General features: G+C 40.1%; 1 protein-coding gene across 1 annotated transcript in view; it reads right to left on the bottom strand.

Moving 5' to 3' along the window:
• The window catches only part of LOC149218004 (sulfate transporter 4.1, chloroplastic-like), a 239,296-nt gene that overhangs the window by 56,776 nt on the left and 159,782 nt on the right, over nt 1-22,738 (bottom strand). Inside the window, exon 12 of the mRNA XM_089383732.1 lies at nt 7,425-7,476. Within this exon, the coding sequence (XP_089239858.1) occupies nt 7,425-7,476 (52 nt within the window). The remainder of the gene's footprint in view (nt 1-7,424; nt 7,477-22,738) is intronic.

The following is a 22,738-nucleotide window of genomic DNA, read 5'->3' as shown; positions in this document are numbered from 1 at the left end:
ATGAAGTATGTAAGATATGTGTGACATGTCTTTCCTCATCTTGCATCTGATCTTTATCGTTTTTAATTTTATCTGGATCACCTTCAATTAACCACCTTTCAATCGAACCAATGACCTCCTCATAGTAAGATGGAGCTTGTTGCAGCGGATGAGAAGGCTCTTGATCTATTGATGTTTCCTGGTTTCCTTCATCTTCCGACTGCTGTTGAAACTTCTGAAGCTGTATTTTAATGGCGTCTATCTGACTAGAGTGTTCAACCTTTATAGCACTGATTTCCCTGGCATGGTCTTCTTCCATGATCATCAAGCAATGTTGCATAGAGTTTATCTCTTTCTTATGATTCGCTTGCATGGTCGTCATATTTTCCTCTAAGCTTGACATCTTGCTTTGCATAAAACTAATTTCTGTGTCATGATTAATCTTCATGTCTTCAATTTCCTTACTATGTTGATTTTGCATGATCTCCATCTCCCTATTACGCTTTTCCAGGTGAGTGCATAAAGTTCTCACATCATTGGCGTAATTAGTTTGATTTATCTCCATATTTCTTACCAGTAGCAATAGATCTTGTATAATTTGCTTATGATCTTCCTTTTCATTGTTAACATTGTTTTTACAATTTGTTTCTACTTTTCCACTACAAGTGGATGGCAAATTCTGATATGAAGCATTGTCTTGAAATCTTTCTTCGACAGCTGAACCTTTTATAAGATTACTTTCATTCTGTTGCACGATTTTAGGGGCACAGGGCGAGCTATCTGGATCACCATATCTATCTTTAAAAGCATCGACAATGTCTTGCAAAGAAATGAAGGAATCTTCAGGACAACTATTAAACCAGTTCAAAGCATCACCCTTTAAAGAATGGACAAATAGACGCATCTTGACATCTTCATGATTATATTGAGGAAGTCTACAATATATGATCATTACACAAGTAAACCTGTTTAAATGTTGTCTAAGAGTGACCGAATCACCACCTGAGAACAAAAATAATTTAGAAATGGCCTCTTTCGGAAAATCATGGAGATTATCAGTAAAATGACATGGTTTAAATGAATAATCCATGATGAATAATAAGGGATCAAATGGATGATAGAAAGAGATTTCTGCTCAAGAAAATTAAGAGATGAAAGAAGTGGAGTGCCACTTGAACAATGAATCTAATTCTAAGATCCAAAAAGCAACCAACAAGTAGATATGAGGGAGGCTTCTTGTCTGGGAAAAATAAGAAAATGGAGTGGAGTTGCCACCCAAACAAGAAATGAATCGAAGAGAACTTGCTGATATGACGAAAGATAAGGTGATGAAAAGATCAAAATACGCCAAGGAATGTTGGCCGTTTGACAGGGTAATGAATGGCATAAAAGATGAGATGACGCCAAAAAATGTTGAATCTACCAGCTCAAACGTGAGATGAGAAAGATGAGAGAATGATGAGAAATGAGAAGATGAATGTCGAATAAACCAAGGACAGAAAAAACTCTGTCCCCGGCAACGGCGCCAAAAAATGTTGTCGCACAGATTGTCACGACAACGCTCAGACCAGGGGCTGTCACTCTGATCCCTGATCTCTCCGTTTAAGCCTCTCCCGCGGCTAAGGGGGGTAGACCCTATGGGAAAATGATTGACCAACTGGGGATCAGTTGGGTTGGGAGACACAAGGAAACAAGCACTAAATTGATTTTATTAAGTTTATAGACCAGTGTCTTATGAAATAAATGATGAAACGATTATTTGTCGAATGCTGCGAAAATATGGAATCATTAACAATCGTTTATCATCAAAATAAAAGATATTCAACAAATGCACAACGCCTTAACGATGATCCAGCGATTAAACTTCAAGAGAAATTAAATGCTTTAAAAGATCATAAAATTTAAATGTTGGCCGCCACCACTTTCACATAGCCAACTTATAAATAAACATTAAGTGCACTTAGCTATAGAAAAATATCACAAGAAGACAACAAAATGATTTTTCAATTTTTAGCTAAGCCTTTCCAAAATATTTTAATTTTTAAATATTTTTTATGATTCTAAGCTAAAAAAAAATCAAAATTGAAATCCTAAATTAAAATCTGATCTAAAACCATAAAATAAATTTTTTATTTTTTATTTTTTTTAATCTAAAAATTAAACAAAACTAAAATGCTAACTAAAGTCTAACGAAAAAGGGAATTTTTTTTTTGATCAAAATTCAAAATGAAATGATACTAAATTTGAATTTATTCAAAAAAAATAAAATAAAAAAAACAAAAGAAACTACGTTAAACAAACTTAAAATAAAAAATCTAAAACAAAAACCTATTTTCTAATTTTTATGATTTTATTATTATTATTATTTTTATTTTTTTTTATTTTTATTTTATGATTAAGATCTAACTTTAAATAAAACTAACTAAATTAAAACTAAAGCTTAAACTAAATTAAATTAAAAGAGAAATAAAAAATAAGCTTAACTCTAATTCTAACTTTCTGAAATTTAAAACTAAACAAACAAAAAAAGGAAATCGGAATTTTTTACTTATTTTGTTATTTTATTTTTTATGAGATTTTTTTATTTATGTTAAAATCAAAACGAAACTAAACTTTAAAAAAAATAATAATAATAATAATTTCTAATGGTCATAACTAAAAGCCTAACTAAAAAAACAAATATTAAACTAAACTAACTCAAATGAAAATCGAAATTTTTTTATTTCAAATCTTTATATATTAACACATACCAGAAATAAAATAAAAAAAATACGCTAACAAGAAACTAAACTAAGCACATACGTGAAAATCGATTTTTATTTATTTATTTTTTATTAAAATCTAAATCTAAACAAAATTAAATAAATCTAAATTTAAAACTAAAATTAAACTAAGATTTAAAAGTCTAAACAAAATATATATATATATATATATATAGCACTGACATCTAATATATACAACACAATGAAAAATTGAATTCTTTTAAATTTGATTTTTATTTTCTGAAGTTCTTAAATTCAAAATTTAAATAAACAAAACTAAAAGGAGATAAATCTAAAACTAAAACAGAAAATATAATTCTAACCAAACGAAACTAAAAAATAAAAACAAAAAAAAAATATTTTACCCTAACTTATATACATAAACCATGAAATCAGAAATGCAGCACACCAAAAAAATTCACAATTGAACTTTTGCGTACCAAAAAAAATTCACAATTGAACGTTTTAATGCGCAGCTGTAGGACGATTGAAATTTGACGGCGGAGAAAGAGCAACGTTTGGAAATGCCTGATTTTTTATTTTTAAGTGTGTTTGCAGGTGGACGGAGAAGGGTAGAAATGGCAGCAGGTGAATGAGAAACGATGGAGCTGCGGGGCAAGGGATGACGCAGAGCTTTGTGACAGCGTGGGCGTTTCAGAAAAATCACAGAGGAAAGTTGACGGGGTTAGCAACGGGTGAGCTGGAGCAGCGGATTTAAGAGAAAAAGATATGGACGCGCACAGTAAGGAGACATAAGAGGGTAGACGCAGGCAGAGAAGGCTGCGTGAGGAGACTCGGGCTGCCAGAGGGAGAAATAATGTTGCGTGATGGGAAGCTTGTTGCGTGGAGAAGTATGCAATGGATGAGGGTTCCTTGGGATATCCGTATGCAGGTATTGAAGGCGTTATGCAGCGTTTGGGAGCAGGCTGGCGAAGGAAGAAATCGCTGTAGATACAATTGAGCCTCGAACCAGATTGGAAAGAGAAAGCGAGGGGCAGCGAGCAGGGTTTGCGTGGAAGTGACTGTGAAAAAGGCAATTGATAAAGCCTGCGTATGGAGCAGGGAGGGAAACTGGGTGCCTTATGACTGCATGAAAAATGCAGGCTCTTAGCTGCGGGAAATTGAGTAGCAACCTGAGGAACCTTACCCAGCCTGCTAAAAAAAAAAAAAAAAAAAAAATTTTTCCTGCAGTAAAATTGATGTCCCGAGCAGCATAGTAACTGAAATTTTTTAAGCCCTTCCTGCTTCAGATTGCATAATGGAAACCCTGAGAACTTTTAAAATCTATACCTGCAACCTGCAATGGCAAAAAACAGAACACCCAAAAATAATATGTGCATAAACAAAATCAAAACCCTAGATCAGCTAAACAATTTACAGCGTTTGACTCTTAAACAGCCAGATCTATCAGTAATCAGCAGTAATATTATCGGAAATTCCAGATTTACTATGAAATACTTCAGAAATCTCTCATGCAATTCAGAAAAATAAACTAAATGATAAACCCAGGATCAAAACTAGCTGGGCTCTGCAAGAAAATGCTTGTGGGAGTTGGCTGGTTCAGCCGAGAACTTCCCCAAACACCCACTGGTCTTCTTCAATAAGGGTTTCCTGCACAGCTCATTTCAACCATCAATAAAGAGAGAAAAAGCAATACTAGATCTCAAAAACAATGGAGATACCTGCCATTACTTCAGAAAATCTAATACCATTCAAACCCTAGCAAGTGAACAAGATACCTGTGTTCAACAATACTCTACAATAAGCTATTACTAATGGCTGAAAATCAAAATATGCAGAAAATAAAATAGCTCACAGCACTTCAAGAGAGTAACACCAGCGATATTTCAACCCCAAAGTATTTCTTTATTAGCACCAGAAAAAGTTTACAAGAGAGCTTCTTCAGCACAAGACTCACAGATCGAATCTGATCTCAAATGACCCCTAGCACCCTATTTAAAGCAAAAAATCCCAACAGCTAGTTCGAGTGATCCATGTCAAAATGATCTTGACCGTCGATGAGGATCAAGACATCTCTTAATCTCATCCATCGAATTTTTTAATGCATTAAAAATTGAAATTCTGCCTTTATTTACTCAAAAATATTATTATTTTATTATTTTTAGGTTTTTACTTTATTTTATTATTTTTATTTAAATTTTTATTTATTACTATTATTATTTTATTTATTTATTTTATAAATTTATTTATTTTTTATTTTTTGAAATTTTTATTTTTCAGTTATTATTATTATTTTTTTAATTTTTAATTTATTTTTAAATGGATCCTCGAACTTAGCCTATGGAAAAATCACCTAGGACCTAGGACTTAGGACTTATGAGGGGATTAAAACATTTTCTAACCCTCAAGACACTTTACATCATGACTTTTACAACTTTACATCTCAAGGGGGAGAACCCATTTGACATAGACCCTCATAAACCACCCGGTTCTGCCACACAACTATAATCTAGCAGATTAACACACTAGGATTCTCCTAAGATTCTAATGACAAAATCCATTCAGGCTTTGGGGTTAGGCTGAAGGAAAACTTTTCCGATCATAGATCGGTGAGACAAAAAACCTTCCGGAACGTAGATTATCACTAGAAAATTAGGTCCACCTAGGCAATTTACATACATGACTCAACTCTGCTAAGATTATTTACAATTCAATATGCAGACTGGGTTTACAACATAAATTGATCAAGTTGACGATGACTGTCAAATGGCACGGACATGTCGATCAAGCGCTATCCCTTTTTGCGAAGAAAAGGGGGTGTACTACTGGGAAGTTGACACGTAGTGGTCAACAGGGGGGGTTCGGCGAAAAGAATGGGCTAGGACTGTGCTCTTGTCTCCTGGACCTTGTTTGTATATTAACCTTGGATTCTAGTCCCATGGGATCTCTTTCACTAACCATTTGGCTTTAGGGATGGTATTTCATGAGAAACACTAATTTTGGTTGCGTGGTCTAGATCCCTCATCCACATCATTGGTTGCTAGATTCTCTCTCATTAACCTAGGCTAGGTCCACTTGGTCGCATGTGGTCTCATACTTTGTGGAATGACAATTATTGAAGAACCATTCGGGAAGTCAGGTTCAATAAGAATGTTAGGATTGTGAAACTGCTTTACAATGCATATTCCTCTAACCTAACGCTCAAATCCTCACCCCCCTTATCCTAGAAATCTTATTACCTTGCTTGAAGACCAAGTAAGCTCCATTCTTAACCCCCTTCTAGGAAAAGGATCATTAGGGTCATTCATATCCATTTGTTGACTCTTCCTTCACAAGTGACTTCCATATACTGGGTCTCCTCCCAATGGTGAAAGTCCATAAAGAGTAGGGAGTCTTAGCTGAGGTGACAGTGGGCTAAGTCTCCATTTGTTGCCCTTGGCCTAGCAATTGTCCCCTTTAGGTCCCCTGCTAGTTTGAGCGGTAACAAGTCAAACCACTATGTACCATTGGGAAGTCATGGTGGGTAGTGTAATCATATCCCTTCCATACTTGACATTTTCCGTTAAATACTCTCACACTTCCATCTCATATATAAAAATAAATCTTCCTCTAACCGATGGTTAATTTACAAAAGATTCTAGAAAAGGGTCATGAAGAAAGATAAAGAAAAAATGCAAGCTTAAAAAAGTCAAATCAAGCTAATAAAGGCTAAAGAGGTGAAGAGAAAAATAAATTAAAAAAAGAAACTACTTCATCATGCCCCCCCTGGCAAGTCATAAGAGCAGAATGCTTATCTAAAGAAAAAATGACTTAGAAAAAATAATGAAAGGGGAAGTCTGTGTCGGCTGAAGTAGTAAAAGCTCCCTCTCACAAGGTTTTGCAAATGATTGATGACTCCTAGCCACAGTTTTGCAAGTGAATGATGACTCCTAGCCACATTTCTTGGGCTGATTTGTATATTTGGTTGGACAGAAGTGAAATATATACTGCTATAATTTATATTTCAGATTCAGCCCAAGGCGTTAAAAATCACAGGGAAAAGATCTAAAGAACCTCAAGTTTAATGGAATTTCTGAATTTGCATTGAACTGTGATTTCTCAAACATTCTCCATTTAAAATGTGACACCTTAACTAGCTTTGCTTTCATAGCCTGGAACCAAGTTACCCCTTGAGGGCATGGAATACCCCACACTGAACATTATTTATAGGGTTGGGGAAGTTATGCAAGCTGTAAGTGTATCCCCTGGTTAGTATGCTTTGTGTCAAGTAATCCTTTACAGTTTGCCTTCCTTATGGGGTTTTTTTTCCTTTTTTTCCGTAATCCCCTACTTTGTGATTTTCATATGTGGGAGATACTTTAGGTGCTCCTTTCATGTTGTCAATAATGGAAATACTTTTGTGTGTCTCTTTGACCTAGTTTGGTGATTGGTGGACATATATATAATTTCATTCTTACGTTCAAATCAAAAGATATTGCCATTCAATCCCAAAGCTCATTTCTCACCCACCTTTTATTGACTATAATGCTTATTGTAGTTTCTAGTCTCTTCCAGTTATTTTGGTATTTGGTAGACATTAATATAGATTTCACCAATTTCCATTTATTTCTATCATGCAAGCATTATAAACACTATGTATGTATCTATAATGTATTATAATAACAATGAAAGCGAAAGCAACATCTTATCTCTCAATAGACCTGGTCAAAATCCTTTACTCACCGATATGTGGATTTGCTGATTCATGTATCACAAATGCAAGAGATGCACCAACCTAACATGATAAAAATGACTCAATGTTTAGAATATTTAGTAGTTACAAAAATCAAATAACGGCAAGCATAGTCAATATAAAGAAAATTTACATTTCTACAAATATAAAATCACATAAAACCATAATCATGGATAAGAAAATCCAGCTTTTGTATATGAACTGTTAACCCTATAGAAAAACTCCAGCTTTTGTATACTAACCCTAAGCATTTAAATATCATTTCTCCAATGGGCTTGGTAAAATTGACCCAGTGTTTCTACATTTGCCACTGCTTTCATAGAGATAAATGCCAAAAGTCACTTTTTGAACTTCAAAATTTCTCAGCATGTGCTTAGAAAAAGGGGATATATATATATATATAATTGTCATCAAATATGCTAGACTTTAATATATCGCACACCATAAATAAATGCCTTCTAACACATGGCTTTTATTAGTGGTGCAAATCTAATATCCTCATTGTTTTCAAGATATTTAAACTTCCATCAAATGGGAAAGGCTAAAATATATTTCTAAATTTAATGGTATAATACCGACATATTGTAAGTGTTTTCATTCTTCCTATTACCCTCTTTCAGCATGGGTACATATGAGCAGATTCATTTTTGGCAACACCATTGTAAGCCCAAGGAATACAAGTCTAAAGCCTTGTAAAAGTTCAGAGGGATGATCTTTATGTGAGAGTTTGTTCTAGATCCCTGATGTGCAGACGGTCATGGTCAGTCTTCTTAGCTTCATTTCCATGGTGCTTAGTTTTATGGCACTGTAGACATCCCCTTGGTAGGTGGAAACTCCCTGCAGTGACAAGCAAATTAATGTCTTGGGGTGGTATGTGAGCATTGTGGAGGTGGACTTATTAGGACTCATGATTTATGGGACCACTTAGTGCTTAGCCCTATAAAGGTGTTTGCTTATTGTACATTTCCCCTTCATTATTCCTTTGGTCCTGAAACACCTACATGTTCCCACTTGGTTGTCATATTAAGTCTATAGGCATTCCTTCGCCTTGGTGCCTTCATCACGTCATGGTTTTTCAATATGGCATTCTCACATTTTCCAATAGTTTGTGGTTCTTGAGGTAGTTTGCAGATTTTAATGCACAAGTTCCAGGGGGGTCTTTGCTCAAAGGGCTCAGAAGAAACAGCAATTTTTTTTCTTCTTGTGCCCCATGAAAATTTCTAGAATTGGTGATCTAGGAGGAAGATATGCTTAATCAAAGGGAGTCATCCTACTTTCATGGCATGTGTGAATTTCTAGAGGCATTTGAAGGTCATTCCTTGGTCAAATAGGGCCAGTGAGTGGTTAATTGGCATCTACAATTTTTTTATACAAAAACCTAGGTTCTGAATTTCTCATGCAAGCAAGGGCATTCAAGATCTACACATTGGGTCTATTTTTCTATGAGGTTATTGTTAATTTTAGGTATGTTCTATGCTTAGAGCAATTTATTTCAATTTTCACAGTTAGCTCAATATCTTTCCAGATTAGCAATCACATCAGCATTAAAGTAAACTGCAAATAGAACATAAACATAAATCGCAGAAGACAAGCCAAGACAAGAGGACACAAGATGTGGCGCTAGCTAGGGACAAACCCCAATGTGGGGAAACCCTTGATCAATTCTTCTTATATGTTCTTCAATAGTTCAGCACAGAGAGAGAGAGAGATAGTACGTTTACAACAGAAGTCAACACTTTGACATATCTAGATAAGAGCATAGATCATCTCTAAGAAGATGATACATGAGATCAGTTGAAGACATGCTGCTTCAACTGATTCTCCAATGTGACTCCTCCACCTATCGTTGTGCTGCATTTCATCATCATGTTGCACCTCATCGCGTTGCACCATGCTGCACCCATCATCACTATGCTGCATCTCATCATGTTTCATTAATCATGATTGTACCCATCACTGTACTACATTATGTGCCATTGCTACACCATGTTGTCGTACTGACCTATGCTCTGGTTGCACCTTGCTTGCTTGTTGTTGCACGCTAGCTGTAACATTGCATGCTTGGTGTATTTGCTGCTACATACCATACAACTATCCCAATGTTAGTTAGTTGTCCCTTCCATGCTACTCTCCTTCGGAGATAGATGCTCCGACAGTTCCTGATAGTTTCGGCAGTTCCGTTTGTTCCCGACAGTTCCCGGCAGTTCCGGCAATTCCTCGCAGTTCCGGGCAATTCCAGCAGTTTCGACAGTTCCGACAGTTCCCAGCAGTTCCGATAGTTCTAGCAGTTCCCGACAGTTCCAGTAGTTCCAGCAGTTCCGATAGTTCCCGACAGTTCTGGCAGTTCCCAACAGTTCTTGCCAGTTCCAGCAGTTCCCAGCAATTCTGGCAGTTCCGACAGTTCCCAGTGGTTCCGGCAGTTCCTGGCATTTCCCAGCAGTTCCGGTAGTTCCCGCTAGTTCCGGCAGTTCCCGTTTTTTCCTTCTAGATTAGGGCAGCGTTATCCCTTAGGATCTCTCCTCCTACTAAATCCCAAAGACAAGTAGAGAGGAAGAGATCCCAATTGTGTTGAAAATGATTTGAAGGCCACCTCTATTTATACTAAAACGTTGAGAAGAAGTGGGGTTTATTTGGTTGTTGGCCGACTTTGATGAATTGTCCCATAACACAAATAAATTCATATCTCCATGAATACTTATCGGAATCGGATGATCTTTAGATCAATCCTACACTTTTCGATGAGAGGGATCCAAGAAAAATATCATCCTCCATTAATAAGATGACCCACATGGAGTTTGGCCCTAGTTGCCAATTTTAACAGCTATACACACATGTGGGGCTATAAGTGCCATCCAACTCATTCAAGGGAACTTTTGGACCAAGGAAACTTGAAAAGTCAAGGAAGCATAAGCCTTCAATTAAGGTGAAAGGCAAATTAGCTAGGATAGAGGAAGAAAGCACCTATTTCAAAGTCAAATGGACCAAGCTGACTTCACAAGGGAGATCTTTGAGGATTAAAGAGCAAGATAAGGATTCCAAGTCAAGCAAGGAAAGCATTGGACAAAAGGAGGAACTTCACCATCAAATCACCTAAAGTCAAGCAAGGGATTATTCAAAGCAAGTCAAGGGTCAATATCCAAACAAGTTTCAAGGGAAGCCACCCATTCTACTAGTTGTTAGTTTTTGTAGCATCGGATGTGTTCTAGCCATGAAATTTGGTGGAGATGCCAGAATACATGAGACCTCCAAAACCCAGAAATAGTTTCTGGAAATTCCACCTAGAAGTGCCTCAATTAGATTATTAACCTTTTTTAATATTTCCTAAGTCTAAACTTAGGGAATATGGTTAATTAATCAATATTAATTGAGATAAGGTGAGAATAGTCTAGAAACTCACACAGATCGATCCAGAGATTATCCTAACCATCGATTATGTTTTAATCTTGGCCATTGGTGCTCCAACAAAGCATTATAAGAGGAGGTCGATGTGGTGATGGAGAAAACATATTGGAAACCTATAGAAGTTCGATTTCTTGACAAATCAGTTTCCAGAGTAGCAACAATCAGTTGTCAGAGAGAGACAGAGATAGAAGCAACGCGTGAGGGTTGTTACCCACCATTTTGTGGGAGATATCCCTAGATTTTTTTTTTTCTAGAAGATGGTCCTTAAGCGGTAGCCCCTTGCAGCCACCAACTAGCTCATTGTGCCACTTTTTTGCCACCTAAGCCAGGCATGTGGTCCCTCACCCATCTGTCATGGTCGTATGTTTGAAGGTGGGCCTCCCAAACCTGAAGGTATGCCTTGTGATTTGGTAATTGAGTATTGTAGTTTACTTATCATGGAAACTTGTGGGCATGGATGGGCTAGGTTTGTGCTCTTGTCCCTTAGACCTCTTTTGGATGTTAACCTTGGACCCTAGTCCCGTGGGATCTCTTTTACTTACCTTTGGGCTTTAGGGATGGTACTTCATGGGAAACCCTGATTTTGGTTGTGTGGTCCTGTTCCCTCATCCACATATATTACTCCCCTTCTGCTCATGATAACCCCATTCATGATTCCTCCCATCTAGGCCAACATTCCTCCACTGGGTCCACATAGGGTTAGCTTTCTCCTTCCACTTGCCCACACCTTGGGGCGGGCCTGGAACAATGCCTTGGAGGTTGATGCAGTTGAAAAAAAATTAAAAGCATAATTGGCCACATTCAATAGGAAAATGTACCACAAAATGCAAAACATGGCCCAGACAAATACATTTAACACGTGGGCAAAAGCCATTACATGATCTATACCCTATTATCATGGCCATCACCCTGGTTCCTACAGGCCCAAGATGAGCCTCCTTTATCATTCAGTAACCCATGATTGTCCCAACCCTTGGTGGGCAATGAACTGTTATACCATAAAGGGGGTATCCATTGCTATACCTTACACATCATGCTCTTATCCCTTGAGCCCCAAGTAGTGAATTAAAGAAAAATCATAAAGGGAAAAAGGAATATAAAGAAGGGTGGAAAAATCAAGGTTGAGGCACCTCATGTACCACGATTGCTCCCTCCTATACATTATATACTCAAGTGTGGGCTTCCCTTTTGCTAGCTACCCTAGTACCCCAGCATGTGGCCAAGGGATGCCCCTTTTCATTCCTTACTCTATTCATCTCTTTATCACATGCCACCACTGTTTGAAGGATGTACCTTGGACATACTATCCCCTTTAAAGGTAGAAACCACCTAATAGGATACTTGGTTAACCCCATTTGGAGCTTGGAGACATTAGCACATACCAAAGTCCACTATGGAAGGAAATGCCATTATGAAGTGCCCACCTGTTGTCCATTGTTTGTAAGCTCTTTAACTTGATTTCCTTTGATGACTTGTTGTACTGGAAGGCTAGGGGATCCATTGGATCTTATGCAGGATTGCAAATGGCCTCCATTTTGGTTTTGGGTCTCCTTATACAGGGTCTTAACCCTCCCAAGGGCTACATTGGCACATGTAGGGTGTGTTGAGAGCCATGGACCTCCATAGCAGTAGGAGGCACTCCATGGGTCCCAAGAGACGTTCAAAGATTGCTCGAGATTCACCAATTGGACAAGAAAGATGCACCTGGTTCACCATGCCCAATCGACCCCATAGTTGTACCATACACTTGGCAGATGACCTAGGACTTGTATGCTGATGTGGCATCACTTACACCATCATTTGAGCCCTTACAGATGGTCTACAAGCATCTTCAACCTACTTGGAGGCCCATGAGGTTACTTGTGTGCCCTCATACCCATTGGGAGCACCACAGGTTTATTATTTGGAAAACAAGGGGCCAACCCCGTGTCCACTACTTTTGGGAGTCCTATTCATCATTGTCGCACTTATGGACTTCAACAGGCTTCTTAGAAGGCCCAACGACATGTACTATTTATCATTCGACCTCTTGAGAGGCATATTCTTTTGTTTATGAGCTAGTTTGGTGGGCTTGTCACCAAATGCTAGTTGTTTTGCACATTATTTTATTTTAGGGGCTAATGTAGGCCCAAGTAGCTAAATCGAACTCATGAGAGATGTATAAATAGAAGTGATGAGGATTCATTTTATGATCATCACTTGGATTTGGAACTAGTACCTCTTTAGAGATTTTCGCTATCCTTTTTGGAGGACGAATTTTTGGAGCATGGAATGAATTTTGATATTTGGATAAATTTCATGTCTTGGAGCTTCTTGATGGCAAGTTTTTTGGATGGTTGGATATATTCTTATACATGTAAGTACATTTTAATGCTATTCTTTCTTTCTAATTTTGTCACATACATTGTTGCTAACATTTTGCTATACTAGGGCTTATTCGCTGCATCTCTTATGCCAAGTTGTGGAAATTTTGTTTCTGGATAGTGAATGCTTCATGTATGGGCCATGTATAATGAATGAATGTTTCCTAGGGATGCTTCATTACTGAACTTCATCTTCACAAGCCATTTATCTCGCAAAACAAAGTATAAAGTCTTTGAAGTTGCTTTTGTTGTTGTCCTAGTGCCAAGCGAAGTTGTCTTTGAGCCCTCCTTGACCTAGAAAATTCAAAGGTCCATAGCACAATTCTACTTGACTCCAATCTCCCCAAAGGATTAGGCACTGGTACATCCAAAGGTGATCACCCTAAACCTATTTTCCTTCTCCCCTTTCCTCTTCTCTAGGTCACCTAGGGAATGAATTATCTCATGATCTAGTTATCGAAATACTTCGAGTTTTGGTCCACAACTGCGTTGGTGTGTCATCAAGAAGCCCTCCAAATTTCATGAGATTCCGACGATGGGATCTTGAGATATTGCAAGCCCTAGTTCAAAGACCAATTCTTGCCCTTGGTTTCCCTTAGGCTAGAATCCTCATTGGGATCCTTGCATTGCCTTTCATTAAAAATTCATTCCTTGATCCCATTCTCCCTCTAGAATAGGTCAAGCATATCATTGGTTGCTAAACTCTTCCCCCTTGACCTACCTCCGGGTCCACTTGGTCCCGTGTGGTCCCATTCACTATTAAAGGTAATTCCTCAAGGATCACTAGGAATCCAAGCTTTCAAGAGAATTTCAAGGCCTAGGAGCCTCCATTATAAGATATATACCCTAAACCTAAACCTTGAAATTACCCTTAAGCCCTTCTTTGAGAGCTTTAAGCCTTGCCTCCAAAGCAAGCAAGCCACATATTTGAGCCTCTTTTGTGAATATGCTTCTAGGATCACCCCTCACCCTATCATTGGTCTATCCATTTAGTGATCCTCATCATAATGGGTCTCCTCCCTGATGATTTATGATAGCATCGGATGTGCTCTAAGCCTCAGAATTTGCAGGGAGGCTAGGACACTTGTATTCCACAATACCCAAAAATCGTTTTGGGAAATTCCACCCGGAGACAGTTTTGTTAAAATAATTAATTATTTTTTAATGGGTGCCTAAGTCTAAACTTAGGAAATTAAAAAAATTAAAGGGTAGTAATTAAACAGAGGGTGAAACTTCTAAAAGAAGACGAGGATCAAGTCAATATGATCTGGGCCATTGATTAGAATCTAATCTATGTCGTTGATTACTCAACTGGAGGATTATAAGAAGGACTTCGATGGGCATTTGGAAAACACACCAGGCAGATACTCAGTTACCCAAGTAAGATCAATTTTCTCACTGGTCAAAGTTCGGCAAGAGGAAATCGAATCAGAGGGAGAGTTGCAGGTGAGAAGGAGAGAGGGCATCAACATCAGTCGGGAGTGCAGGGGCAAAACAAAGACGCAGAGAAGAGGAGGGACAATGTAGAGGCTATGACACAGAAGAGGGATAGCGCTGAGGTTGTGACGTTGGGACTGCGTAGTCCCTACGTAGAAGCTGATACAGTGAGACGCACAGGGGGCAACAGGTCCTCTCCGGAGTCAGAATCTCACTGAGAAGCGTGAGAATATCGTCTGTAAAATTTCTCACAGAAATTCCTCTTCTATTCTGCTGGTTGTATCTTGTACATGAGATTTTCGCTGAAGATCAATAAAGAAACCCTCATCTACTGCACCAGTTTTCCCACATTGGGTTTTTCCAGGGACAATTGTCCAAAAATAACTGTGTCATTGTGATTATACTTGTTCTAGTATTTTTCCATGCATTTACTTTCCACAGTATTTTAACTGTGAAGAATGTAGTAGAATTTATTTCGATATTTGTTGTAGAAACACTGCGAATAACTTATTTCTGAATTAATAAGTAGAAGAAATAATATCAGTCATTGCAATTGGATTTCTATTTAGAAATTTTCACATGGTATCGGAGTTGAGTTATGCAAGAGTGCAAACTGGAAGAGCCAGCGTTGAAAAGAAGGAGGGAATTTGAAATTGCTACATTGGCAGAAAATCGAATCCACAGAGGAATTGTGCAGTCCAGTCTAGGAGGGAATTTTTTTTATAGGAAAATCTCTTTGAGAGAGTCAACAAAGAAGAATATTTTCACATTGAAGGTTGCCAGTGACAGAGGGAGTAGCGTAGAAGCTTCAGCGCAGAGCAGTTTTCAGGTGAAGACACAGTTTTTCTGTAGCAGTTGATTCTTGTGTGCAAATCATTACAGATAATGCACCTGTTAGCAAGGTCGTTGACATGATTGTGGAAGCTAAATATCCACAAGTATTTTGGACACCTTGCATTGTCCATTCTTTGAATTTAGCACATAAATGTATTGCTTCTTATGTGCTTTGGATTGGAAGCATTATTGAGAATGCATGACATATCCGCAACATTGTACAAAATCATACAAATGCCCTCACTATCTACAAGGAGTACACCAATCTATCATTGTTGAAGATTGCAGATACACAATTTGCCTCTTCATTCATCATGTTGAAGAGGTTGAGGGAGGTCAACACCGCTCTTGGGGACATGGTTATTTCAGAGTTTTGTCTTTTTGGAGAAAGACAGATCAAGCAGCCTCAAAAAGAGTGAAGGACACAGTGTTAGATGATGCTTGGTGGGAGAGGGTAGATCTACTTATTCAGATCATGGACCCTATCATTTATTTGCTTTGATTTACAGATACAGACCAACCCATCCTAGGAGAGGTTTATGAGGGATGGGATTCCATGATTGAGTCTGTGAGGAGCATTATTTTACAGAGTGAGTGCCCTGAGTATGAGACATCATCAGAGGCCTTCTTCACCACCATACAAGATATTCTTGTCAGCAGATGGGACAAGAATTGCACACCTTTACATTGTTTGGCTCACTCGTTGAACCCAAAATACTACAACCATGAGTGGCTAAATGGTGGACCTTCCTACAGATTCCCTCCTCACACGGATGGTGAAATTTCATAGGGGAGGAAAGATGCATTGAGGAGGATTTTTTAGGATAGAACATCCCTTGGACGATGCCTTTGCAGAGTTTTCCACTAGCACTAGCCGATTTGTAGGATATGATGTGATTAGTGATAGGGGGGATAAGAAGCCCTATTCTTGGTGGGTAACTCATGGGGCAACAAGCCTTCCTCTACAACAATTAGCCATGAGGCTCCTCTCTCAAGTGACTTTATCCTCTTGTTGCGAGAGGAATTGGAGCACATATGGGAATTTGTATCGTGTCAAGAAGAGCAGGCTTGAGCAGTCCAGGGCAGAGACAATGGTGTATGTGCACACCGACCTTTGTCTTATTTACAGGCAGAGAGATGAGTGGTTGAAGGGAAAGACAAAGATGTGGGATGTCTTTCCTGATGATATGGGTTTGGACCAATGTTGATAATATCGGTATCGACAAAATATCGGCAAAGGTCCAAAAAACATCTTATCGGCAATATCGGCGAAAATATCGGCAAATATCGAAAAGCATAAAAAATCATTTTTTTCATATTTTAAAACATTGCTGATATTTTCAAAATATGGCGATATTTTGCCGATATTTTCAAAATATCGTGATATTTTGCCAATATTTTGAAAATATCCTGATATTTCAAAATGGAAAATATCGCGATATTTACTCGGGGATATATCGTTTTGCCAAAAATATCGCGATATTTTCAAACATCACCGATATTATCAACACTGGTTTGGATGGCAGTGTTGAGTTGGCATTGGCCAAATTGGACCTTAATGAGCCAGTGTTAGAGCCTGTCACTTTTGATGATGGTGATAGTGTAGAGGGGTCATCCTCCACACCAGCAGATGTAGAGATGACATTGAATATAAAGGAGGAGGATGCAGCAGAGGAGAGCAATGGTGACCATGATAATGAGTATAGTGATGCTAATTTTGATGATGAGGATTTATGACTCATGAGCTACCTACTACCTTGAGGCTTGTAGTTGTTTTGTATTTGCTATTTGTATTTGCCATTGCTACTACCTATGTAACACATTGATTTTGATAATTTAATGAGAAAACTATAGTATCTTGTCTTTCTCCTATTGGATCATTGATGAATATGTATTATATCACAATTGTATTTGTATGCATAATGTTACCTTGTAATTTTGTAAAACTTACATCTAGGTGAAGATCTATGTTTGAATCAAATGAATTGGTATCATGAATGAGAATTTGTGTAAGATATATCTAATTTTTAATATATATATATATATTTGAATAAAATAATATATAATGTGTCATGTTCCGGGGGGTCAACATGTCCGTGTCCAACACTCGAATCCTCGTGCCCCCGTGTCAGGTGACTTAGGTGATAAGTGGTGTTGTAACAGAACTCTCCCAAATGAAGCCATATCACCCAGGCTTGTTGTTGCCCCGTCACATAGTTGCGTAGGTACCCTTCTAGCCACTTATCCACAATCTCAGTTTGCCCATCATTCTGTGGGTGATAGGTGGTGCTGGGTGTAAGCTTGGTCCCCACCAACCGAAACAACTCCTGCCAAAAAGCCCCCATGAATTGGTTTCCCCTGTCACTAACAATGGTCTTGGGGAGACCATGTAGCTGGAATACCTCTCTAAAGAATAACTCGACCACTTGAGAAGCTGAAGATCTTGAAGGGATGGCAAAGTAATGAGCGAACTTGGTCAATCGGTCGACCACAACGTAGATACAATCCTGCCCCTACACAACCGGGAGCCCCGTGATGAAGTCCATGGACACACTCTCCCACTTCCTCTCCGGAATGGGGAGAGGATGAAGTAATCTTGCAGGATGTGACAACTCCACCTTATTCTTCTGGTAGACGACATACTCCTGTACATGTCTCACTACATCCCATTTGAGTCCCCGCCATGAGAACCTCTCCCTGATGGCATGATATGTCTTGAGGAACCCGAGGTGTCCTGCTAGAGGGGAATCATGAGTTGCCTGCATAATCTTCTCCTTGAGTTGAGATCTGGGTACCATGTATATTCGGTCCTTGTAATATATCACATCCTCCATCACCCTGAACCTATCATCCCCATGTTTATCCTTGGAATACTCAATCAAAAGTTGAGCCTTCTAGTCATGAGTGGCATCCATCAAAGATAATGTCACGGGCCTCCAAGAGAGTGCATCAAACACTACGTTTTGCTTGCCCTTGACGTACTCAATCTCAAAGTCATAGGCCTGGATTTGCTAACCCACTTCTGCTGCCTCTCCTCCAATGGCTGTTTCTCTAAGAAAAATCGAACATTGTTGTGGTCAATCTTCACCTTGAACCAGTTGCTCACTGGATACTATCTGAACTTGGTTAGCACATGCATCATGGCCAGCATCTCTTTATCATAGACATAGTACAACCGCTCGTGGTGTAGCAGTTTTCTGCTCTCGAATGCAATAGGATGGCCTCCCAGTGTCAACACAACCCAACTCCCTCACTAGAAGCATCACACTCCAATACAAATGGCCGTGTGAAATCCGGCAAAGCCAAAACAGGACAACTACTCATAACCTTCTTGAGGTGCTCAAAGGCCTCATATGCCACCTGCGTCCACTCAAAAGCCACCTTTTCTATCAAATCAGTGAGGGGTGCTACAAGCTATGAGAATCCTCTCACAAACCTCTTGTAGTAAGTGCAAATGCCCAGGAACCCTCTCAACTCAGTCACATTCTTGGGTGTTGGCCAATCCAAGATGGCACTGATCTTCTCCTAGTGTACCTTCACTCTGTCCTCCCTAATCAAATGCCCAAGGTACAACATCTTTGTCAGTCCAAATTCACATTTGGACATCTTCACATACAATTGTTTCTCCTCCAGTATGTGAAGTACTACCTCCAAGTGTTGAAGGTGCTCCTCCCAAGTTCAGCTATAAACGAGTATGTCATCAAATAAGACAAGGACAAAGCGCTGCAACTGTGCACGAAACACGTGGTTCATACAAGACTGAAATCTAGCTGGAACGTTGGTCAGCCTGAAGGGCATCACCAAGAACTCAAATTGTCCATAGTGGCAACGAAAGGCAGTCTTAGGGATGTCCTGCTCCCTCACTCAAATCTGGTGAAACCCCGAGCACAGATCTATCTTAGAGAAGTATCTCGCTCCTCTAAGCTCGTCCATCAACTCATTAATGCGCGGGATAGGGTATTTGTTCTTCAGTGTCTTTTTATTGAGGGCCCTATAGTCAATGCAAATGCAGAGTGTCCCATCCTCCTTCTTCACCAGCACCATGAAAGAGGCAAAGCGACTCAAACTAGGGCTGATGTGCCCTAATCTCAGCAGTACTTGTATGTCCCTCTCTATCTCATCCCAATAGGCTTTGGGGTGCCTATAGGGGGTAGTGATGGCCGCATGCACCCCTTCCTCCAACTCAACAGTATGCTCGAACCCACGGTCTGGTGGTCTTCCTGGAGGGATCTCCCCAAAAAATCCCTGGTACCTCTCCAACAAGGCTAAAATATCTGGGTGTACAGGTCGTGTCGAAGTCCCTGTCTCTGAAATCCTAAGCTCCACCGCCCACTCTATGTTCCCATGTCGTAGGTCTTCCTCCATCCTGTGAGCGGAAACTATCTAGGGTGGATAAGGGTGCATCCCTCTCAGCACTACCAACTTCCCGTCTAGGCCTATAAACTCCATCTCGAGCTTCTGCCAATCGGTAGTGACCCTCCCCAATGAGTATAGCAACTGGACACCCATCACCACATTAGTGTCTGGAACATCAACTACAAAGAACTGATCAGTGACGGAGTAGTTCCCCATCGTCACCGTGAAACTGGGAACATACTTCGTGCACTAAATTGTCTTGTTTCTTGGCACCAACATTGAGAACCCCTCAAATGTCTCTATGTGAATGCCCCTCCTCTCCACCATCTGGGCACTGATAAAATTGTGGGTGGCCCCACTGTCTACAAGGACCGACACTCGTTTCCCCTGCACAATCCTTCTGATCCAAAGTGTCAAGTACTTTGGGACTCCCCAAAGTGAAGCAAGAACACCCCCTGTTGGAGCAAATGGTCCTCCCCTAGGTGGTTGTGGTGGCGGTGGTGCTCCTCCTGAAGACGGTTCCCCCTCATCTCCCTGCTCTGCACCCAGCTAAAACTCCTCCAGCTCACTATCTGAATACACCTCAATGTAGTGGGCCTTGCGCTTAGTGCATTCCTGCCCTGGTGCCCAAGGCTCCTGGCACGTGAATTATAGCTTCCTCCTCCTGAGGTCCCTCCTGGTCTCCTCATCCAGTTGACTATGTCCTCCATCCCTCTGAGGTGGTCTAGTATCTCGATTCCCCTGTGGAGCAGTGGGTCCAGTGGGAACGAAAGCCCGAGTCTTGGGCACTGCGTCAATCATATCCCAGCTCCTGGAAATGGCGTCCATTTGTGATGTGGCTTGTAGGCCCTCACCCAACCACGAAATGGCTCAACAAGCCCCTCCACAAATAACATGATCAGTCGGACCTCCGAAATGTCAGTCATTATCACAGCCAATCTCTGGAACTCCTAAATGTAGACCTCTATGTTGTTAGTCTGCCTCAGGTGGGCCAACTCCCTGAAGTGTAACTTTGGGTTCTTCCACTCAAATCTCTCAATCAAACTCCAGGTGAACTTGCTGTAAGAAGTGATGCGAATATGCCACAATGTAATCAACCCATGGTACCACCACTCCTGGGCATTACCCTCCAAGTGCACAGTAGCAAACCGAATAGCATCCATCTCACGCATGGGACTCAGGTGAAAGTATGTATCTAACTTCTGCAGCCATGGCCTAGCTAAACTCTTGGCTGACCCATCAAAGTTAGGAAGTGTAACTTCCCCGCTATTTTCTGTACATCCTGTCTAGATTGTCCCCCTCTATAATGCGTCTTGGCCCAGTAGTACGTCTCTCCTTAAGGTGTATGTACTCCCCAAAGGACATCACCCTCTTGATCCTGGCATCCAACCCCTCATACTCATCAATATGGGATGCAGTTGGATGGACTAAATCTACAATTGGATCCGGTTCCCTTTCAAGCTCCAGCTCGTCTACAAAGCGAGGCATGGGGGGACGGCCTCCCTGTCCACACAGAGGGGTTTATGGGGGCTGATAGATAGAGCTTCCCCCTCTAGCTCTGGAACCCCCATCACCCTGGTGCTCCCCCTCTGGTCTTCCATTCACCTACAACCCTATCACCTATTGCATCATGTCCATGATGAGCTTCCCCTGCCTCAACATCTGTTGCTTGGCTCTCAACAGCTCCTCTAAAATCTAGTTTTGGCCCCCTTGTCTGGGTTGCTTGTGGTCCTCTTGATTGTCCATGTGGCGCTTGAAGTTTTCCACCTCCATATCAAAAAAGGGGTCTCATTCTCCCTCTATACCTCGTCCCCTGCCTCTACCTCTAACTCTGCCTCTATGTCGATACACTGCTCCTGTAAACAACCCTATCATCACCTGCTCTCAAGCCCACAACTGGCTAGAACATTCTCTGATACCACTGTAATATTCCTAATGGAAAATTAACAATTATAATCAAGCAAATGCAGCACATACAACATAATAAAAATGTACACCAATCAGACAACCAAAAATGGGCCAAAAACACACCAAAATGGGCCAATTTTATTATATATATATATGAAGGAGTACAATATGGATTGGAATGAGTGCACCTGGGTTTGCTTAGAGCAAGCTACAAGCCCCAAGTGGATGAATAATAGCTACCCAGATGCTGTAGAAAACTCCCCAACAAATCTCTGTGCTGGCCCTTGGAGAAAACTTAAAAGTACCATTCGCTGACTTGGAACCCCTGTTTCACCCTCAAATCTTCCCAAAAAAAAATTCCAAATTATTAATGAGATCCTTGCACCAAACCCAAAAAAACCCAGAAAGGGTTTTCCCTAGTTTTAACGCTCCAAAATCGACCGCAAAATGCTTGACCTTCTCCACTGCCAAAAATTGTCACTTGTAACAAATATAGTGTTTGCTACTCCTCAAAAGGGTTAGGAATCCTCCACAAATCCCCTCCAATCGAAATCCAAACAACCCCAACTACTCAATCCCTCTCTCAAGACTTCCCACACTCAGCCCCCACAAGTGACTACGTAGTCCTGGGCAACATGACACAAGCCCAAGCTCCAGAAATTTGTACTACTGTTGGAAGCCTCCCTACTCCTGAAAATCCTTCCCTTTCACCTAAAATTTGGTCAAGAAAGGCTCCAGCAATAGTATAGCCCCTGACTCCAGCACCACACTCCACCAAGAACTACGTGACTCCCTCTCTTGCGTCCCAGCTGAACCCGAAATGCGTGGTATTTCTCCCCAACCTCCAAAGAAAGACAAAATGGTCTTCTAGGGTGGCACTCGAAGTCCACCAAAGAGAGGTTGAGCTTCCTCATTGGGAAACTCTTATGCTCAATAGCACTATGTAACTCAACTAAATAGCTAGAGTAACAATTAGATTTCAAATGATCAAAATCCCCAAATGA

Source organism: Pinus tabuliformis, chromosome Q, assembly GCF_031772625.1.
Source record: "Pinus tabuliformis cultivar Carrire ecotype Pingquan chromosome Q, CPIR1, whole genome shotgun sequence".
NCBI classification, from domain to species: domain Eukaryota; kingdom Viridiplantae; phylum Streptophyta; class Pinopsida; order Pinales; family Pinaceae; genus Pinus; species Pinus tabuliformis.
Note: the sequence above shows the minus strand (reverse complement) of the source record. Positions and strands in the feature narration are given on the sequence as shown.